Genomic DNA, 6935 nt, shown 5'->3' on the forward strand with positions numbered 1-6935 from the left:
CAACCATGTGATTATGTCAATTTAGCAACTAAGGAACTACAAAAATCCAAGCCAAACACCAATTATTTCTTACAGCGAAGAAGAAGGTTGTGGAATTCTGAGCGAAGAGAGAAAAAAACATAGCAAATTTAATTCTGCACTTTGAAATTACCTATTTAATTCTTCTGTGAAAGATACAAATCAGATAGAGAAAAACAAAGAAGATGAACCGATAGAGATAGAGAGTGACCTATCTGTCATACTGAAGTACCGCAGATAAATCAGTAATGCGGCAGCTGTCATATTGATCACACGCGTTAGCTTTCAGCCAAATTTAGGAGCAGTATGAAATGACCAGAATACCCTTTAGCAGCAAGCACACATGACGACCTTGAGCTGCTTCTCCCGCTCTTCTATATATTAGTAATAATACAGTGTTGAGTCATAAGGTGGCGATGCTGTTTTAACCCAACAAGAAGCCAAACTATTCCATCGCATATCAAATCACATCTGCGAATTTGTGTGTTCAAATCGGTCTTGATGTCATGAGCAATTTACAAACTAGCTTGCAGAAAGGAAGTTTACTGATCTCCCGTACTTCACTGCACCTTTTTTGTACAAAGAAGCTTTATGATAGACTTAGAAACAAATTTTTGCTATTAGTTGAAATCTATCAGGAGGAATGAACAAAATGAAGTGCATCAGCACCAGGTCTATATCTGTTCTTCACCCTCCAGTGGTTGCAGAACATATATAACGTCTAATCCCCAATGGATAACATAGTAAAAAATACAACAGATTAAGACGATAAAACGCAACAATTACTTACATATTGTTATACCAGAAAAGGAAATCCAACTTACCTTGACAAAACCGTTAGAAATAACAGCAGTAATCTTTTTCGATCAATAATGAATCTATCAAATTCGTTTTAGGTTCTAGGGACTGGTGCATAATTCCGATAGCAGGATCATGAGTTTAAATACTACAATCACGTTTCATATCAAGGTGACCTCTTATGGGGCTTGGCTTCAAATATGCATTGAGACCCACATTTGTAGTTCTGTTGCTTTAGTACAGAGAGAAGCAGCAGCAATAATTGCTCAAGTCTGGGTATCAGTAGTCAGGTAAAAGTGGATTTTGTGCATGGTGTACTCAATGGAGTCAGTTATAACATCAATATACCATGCAGGGAAGATTCAATCAATATTATTCTTTTACTGAAAATGTCCAAGAATGAAAAAGAAAAAGCTCCAATGTACAAGTGCACCCTTGTGCTTCTCCCTCCCTCTACATAATATATGACTGCTTATTTATTCAATTTGATCAACTTCCCCTGCATGGAAAGTCTCATCTCAATAGAAATCATGTACTCTTTTATCATCTATACCTCCAAGTCTGTATATATACATCTGCATTGCTGATGCCTGGTCGAGCTTCAATGCTAGTATGATCTTACACGATAGCATGAGACTTGTTTGAGTATGATGGCTCATTTTGACATAAACAATCTGGTAAAGGATTTACATAAAATGCCTCCTCTGAACGGAACCTATCCATTCCCTTCCTTCCTGAAATCGGTCCTTTTCGCTTCCTAGGCGATCCTTGCCTGAGCAACCAACAACAAACTATTGAGGTTATATTATATTGATTCATCGTTAAAAATTACCAATATAACCACTATAAGCAGAGGAAGAATAAGATAAGATTATGCATCCATAAAGGCAATATCTTGGTCATCCAATGGCAGACCGTCATTCAAATCCCAATACAAACAAAACAAAGCTTGACATAACATACCTTTATGGCTTTAAATAAATGTGAAAATGGAAGGCTAATTTCAGACTATGAAAATCCTATTGCAGGCCTTTGGTCAAATACACCACAATACATGACCAGCCTCGAGAAACATAGGACAAGAATAAGAGCAAGCAGTAACTATTACTATTCTAGTATTCTTGTAAAAACATCTTATTACTAAAATTTTCCACGGCTAAAAGAGCATTCATGTCATGAGTTAAACATCACTTAGGATAACAAATTTTACTTTGACATACCTTGTTCTGTGAACTTCAATAATGCGATCAGACAGTTTTTTCCCCTCTATCATTGTACCTTGGTCAACTTTGTTGACAAGCCGGACGAGAGCTTTCCTGATCAATTCCATGAAAATATTTAGCAGCTAGTTCGAATCTTGATAGCAGAGTATTCCATGAAAAGGATATTGATAAAACGTGTTCAGGAAAAAAAATCTTGCCTATCAGGAGATATTGTTTTCCTGTGCCCCAGAAACCGACGATGTCCCTCAACTGCTCTTGCCATATTCCCTGAGTACGAAGGAATGAATATGTCACTCTCAACTGACACAATATAATCTATTGCAGCTAATTGAGATGCATGCTTGCTGAATGGTTCAAGCTCATCATAAGACGCCAACTTTTCCTGCAAAACACAAAGATTGTTCATTTAATTAAGCAGGCAGTAAATGTCGATATGAAGGGGAAGATATTGGATTAGGAAATGAGATGGGTTCTTTACAATAAAAATGCATTTTCAAGTTAAAGGAACACATCTTGGAATACTTCATCAAAATCCGTTTCCTTTGATTAAGGGAAAAAGGGTCACGTAAACCATTAGTTAGTCTTGAAGAGTGAGTAGATTTTACTAGGATAGGTGAATGCTGAGAAGAATCTAACTTTTCTTTTCATATCATTTCTTTAGTTAATGGAAATTTCCATATTGACAGAGTTTGACACGATCATCAAGTCTCAACAACAACACCAAGTGAAATCCCACAAATGGGATCTGGGGAGGGAATGTGTACGCAAATCTTACCCCTACCTTATGAAGGTAGAGAGGTTGTTTCCAGTAGACCCTCGGCTCAATCATCAAGTCTCATGTAAATCTATATGGTTTGACAAATTTACTTTTCCACTCCTAAATGGAACAATCTACCAGTTCAATAGATGAACTTTCCCTTTTTATTGATAAGCGAGAAATCCTCGAGGTCTAGTGGCACACGGTTCGAAACATAGTGGAGGTTTGGCTTCTCACGCAACCTATCAATCTACACTACCAAGCTGGCAACATTACTAGTCACATTGAAAGTGCTGTCTGTCTGTCTCAACAATTACAACATTATGATTTCGCTGTAAGGTAATACTTCTATCAGCCATATCTCAAAACAGCTATCAGTTAGCTCAGTAAAGATGTTCAACAGGATATGCTGAGGTAAGTATACCTGCTCACTTATACTGCATTCTCTCTTTGGATCCAAATAGAATCTCACACTTGGTTTCAAAAGCAGATATCAACAACCAGCAACAGAACCAGTTTTTTTTTCAATAAACAACTACCAACGAAAACCTTAAGGGATATCATAGCGATGTATATTAGTGACAGAACGTTAAACTGTAGTTTGATTTTACATATTTGACAAAAAGAAAGTGTTCATATTAAAGCTAATTGATGGTATTTGGTGTTAGAGGTTAATCTAGTAGCTCATAAAAGCTTTCAATCTTAGGACTTTGCAGGTCAGAAAATATAAGTTTATGGGCGTCCACTGTCACAGTGATTGACTCCTAAATTTTTAGAAATAATGATCACAGAAATAAGAAAAACATAAAACAACTATTTGAGGTTAGTTTGCAGACAACAAACCTTGTTCATTAATAAGGGATAGCGAGACTGTAGATCAGACATATGGGAATCACCCCCATATATCTCTCCTGCAGCAATGTAAATCGGGGTGTTCGATGTGAACCCAAGAGCAGAAAGGAACATCCCCACCTCCCGTGGAGATAATGGACAATAGCCTTTGCCTCTTTGTTCTACAGGGTCGATGTCTTTCACTTTCCACCATGGGATGCTTTCCCTATAAATGATGAAGGCAATGAAATAAAAGCAACAACAACAAACTTAGTGTCATCCCACAAAGTGTGGTCTGGGAGGGGTAGATCGTACGCAAACCTTACCCTTACCTCGTGAAAGTAGAGCGGTTGTTTCCGATAATGAAATAAAAGCAACTTGCTATTAAATTCAAATAGTCTAAGTCATGTGCATTCTGTCTTTCTAGAAGACATTTCTTACAAGCATATGCTTCTAAATTTCAAACATGAGTTAGCTTCGTGTCATAATAACCTACCTGATTGCCCTTAGTTCTTCAGCTTCTTCTGGGGATAGATCATGTGTGCATCCACTAAAGGCAAGCATGTCTTTCTCATAGCGCAAATGTAAAGCAATGTATGGACCATAGGTTCGCATACGATCAACCAACAACTGCAAATAAAAGAGTGTATGACTTGAAAGACTGTTTAACAATCTAACAGTGGAGATACTACTGAAACAATAATAAGCATAAACAAACATGATCACCTTTCCCATTGCTTCGATTTGGGGAGAAAATCGGAGGGCTTGATAGCAAGCACGGCAGCGCAACTTCTGAATATCAGGAGGCAGGTTATTATTTGCCAGCCTTGAGTCAGACTTGGCTGCTCGAATTACCTACAAAATTATTTCGGATATATTAGCCATAATAAAGTTTTTTTCCTTTTTTGTGGTTTCCTTGTGTGAAAAAAGTGCAAGATATGTACCTGGTATTCATCCCACATGGTAGCTATCTCCTTCTCATAGTAATCTACACCAGACCAACTTCTGAAATGCTTAACAGCTCTAGCTGCAGATGCAAGTTCCTTTGGTAGCTTTTTGACAATCCTTACATCATTTGCCAAAGAATTAATGAAATGGTCTTCATCAAACACATCAGAGAATTTGCTGCAATTCAAGAGCAGAAGAGTAAGTGTATACACATTCACAAGTTCTGCTGATTAAACATAATAGGATGAAAAGTATGCTACTATTCCTTTGCAAGTTGACACTCATGAACAATAAAAGTATCATTGCAGACCTAGAGTCCTTCCAAAGTGAGCGCTTATCAAGCTCCGGGATTACAAGAGTAGCATTTATGATACGAGCAACAGCAACCATGTCACATATCTACAAAACAACAATAACTGCTTTCAGTTCAAACAATGACATACCAAACTTATGCATAAACACATGTATGGCTAAACTGTTAGCGGAAAAATTTCCAAAAAAAGATACATCTAAGGGAGTAGAAAAATACAGACCCCGGCCCTCATCTGATTGAGTCCACCATTAGTATGAACGAGCAGGTAGCCTCGAGATTCTGGAGGAGCTGGAGATTAAATGCACTATTATGAAAGATAAGCAACAGAATGATCCTATTTTATGTTTGCTACAAGGATGACTAAAGCTATTTTGAAATATTTGTTGATAGGAAAAAGCTGAAATGACTTACAAGTATATGATGAAGTTGGTGCAACACAACGAACATAGTCTCGATTTGGAGGCGGTTTCCATAACTTATCCAAGGTCCAATTCCAATTTGCACCATCCAACTGTCAAATCTAAAGGAGTGAAAACATGAAAGATATATAACTACTCTCAATTTACTTAGAGGAAAAGAAATCTTTTTTTTTAAAGTGAGATATTAAAACTTTAATATACTTTGAAAGAACATACAACCTTGCTAGCAGTAACAGGAGCTTTTGAGAAATGGGGTGGAGCAAATTCTTCAATCCAGCTTCGCTCTCCGCTCAATCTTTGGTACGACAACTCATGCTGCTACAAATATTTAGGCACCACAGATCAGTAATAAAATCATACTGAACAATCCTAAACGACAATAATAACAACTCGATACGCATTAATCTCTGTATCCTTCACCTCTGTTTTAAGCCCAATAAATAACAACTATCGACGGCGACCCGTGGAATCCCACAAGTGGGGTATGGGATAAACCCAATAAATAAACACGTCTAAACAAGAAAGGGGAGCCTTGTAACTAACACTAAAGTTGTCTCCATGTGACTTATAGATCACGGCTTGGAGTCATGGAAGCAGCCACTCATGCTTGCATTAGGGTAGGTTGTCTACATCACAACTTAGGAGTGCGGCCCTTCCCGGACCCTACATGAATGTAGGATGTTTTATGCACAAGATTGCCAAAAACGCCTAAACAAACCAAAAATATAAAAAACAAACAAAAGACTTTGGAAAGTATTTTCTAATATCAAGAATCACCAAAAGAATACAGTAGCTTGATGGAAAATGTGAAATGGAAATAAGAAACAAAATTGACAAAACGGATGCACAATTTTTTCAATGTACATCAAAAGTAAAATATTAATAAGACACACACACACACACATTGAAATAATAAAAATGGTCAAAACAAAGATCAAGAAAACTGAGGAAAAACAAGCTGAAGAAACATTTATTACATAAAGAAGAATAGAGAAAGTGTAGAAAGATTGTTGTAGTACCATAGGAAGTTTGTTGTGAGGGAAGCTAGTAACATCAAAGGAAGGGACATGAACATGTACGGATAGCAGAGACACAAAAGTTATTACAGCAATGGCACAACTTAACACCTTTCGAACTGAATTCCTCCACCTTTTCTTCTTCTGCTGCATATCCACCAACCCCAATGCCAATAACTATCTTGTATATTTCTATGAGAAGTTGGCTGCTGCTGATTTTGATTCTTTTTTCTTGGTTTCACTTCTGCTTTTGTATTCTCTGACTTTGGGCTTTAGCGTTTTTTTTTCTTCTTATATTGTATTTATTAATGTCAAATTAATAATGGCTAGCACTTTGCGGGGGAGTACCTATTATTTTATTTGACACCATTTTCTATTTATTTGTCTTAAAATGAATGATAAGTTCGTATATTTTAAAATAACTTCATCTTTATTTTTTTTTTACTTTTAATAGTATTGTTTTATATCATAAATGTCCTCGGTATGTTTTACCATAAGTTTAAAAAAAGAATTCTTAAAACAGTCAAGCATCTTCACATAAGATCGGACAGATTCACAGATGGAGAACCTTATTTTATGTATGAGATTTTCAAGAAATTTTTAACATAATTA

General features: G+C 36.6%; 1 protein-coding gene across 2 annotated transcripts; it reads right to left on the reverse strand.

The window, feature by feature from the left end:
• Positions 1 to 882: 882 nt before the first annotated feature.
• Positions 883 to 6578, reverse strand: LOC104226855 (O-fucosyltransferase 7-like). Of its 2 annotated transcripts, none has more exons than XM_009778946.2 (12): positions 6327 to 6578; positions 5527 to 5622; positions 5300 to 5399; positions 5109 to 5176; positions 4886 to 4974; positions 4572 to 4752; positions 4354 to 4482; positions 4124 to 4257; positions 3640 to 3853; positions 2237 to 2421; positions 2037 to 2132; positions 883 to 1588 (listed from the first exon to the last, which is right to left on the reverse strand). In XM_009778946.2, exons 1-12 carry the CDS (start codon positions 6474 to 6476, stop codon positions 1435 to 1437), a joined length of 1596 nt encoding a protein of 531 aa, XP_009777248.1. In that variant the 5' UTR covers positions 6477 to 6578; the 3' UTR covers positions 883 to 1434. The 2 variants fall into 2 exon arrangements, with proteins under 2 accessions (XP_009777248.1, XP_009777243.1); XM_009778941.2 differs by having other exon boundaries at positions 5527 to 5625.
• Positions 6579 to 6935: the final 357 nt, after the last annotated feature.

This window comes from Nicotiana sylvestris, chromosome 10 (genome assembly GCF_000393655.2).
Source record: "Nicotiana sylvestris chromosome 10, ASM39365v2, whole genome shotgun sequence".
Taxonomy (NCBI): domain Eukaryota; kingdom Viridiplantae; phylum Streptophyta; class Magnoliopsida; order Solanales; family Solanaceae; genus Nicotiana; species Nicotiana sylvestris.

What these genes read in the sequence shown, in the direction of transcription:
- LOC104226855 (XM_009778941.2), bottom strand. Translation starts at nt 6,476, where the DNA reads ATGCAGCAGAAGAAGAAAAGGTGGAGGAATTCAGTTCGAAAGGTGTTA. An exon ending in CTCACAACAAACTTCCTATG is followed by an intron (nt 5,626 to 6,326) that starts GTACTACAACAA and finishes AAATATTTGTAG; the next exon opens with CAGCATGAGTTGTCGTACCA. An exon ending in GAAGAACTAAGGGCAATCAG is followed by an intron (nt 3,854 to 4,123) that starts GTAGGTTATTAT and finishes CATCATTTATAG; the next exon opens with GGAAAGCATCCCATGGTGGA.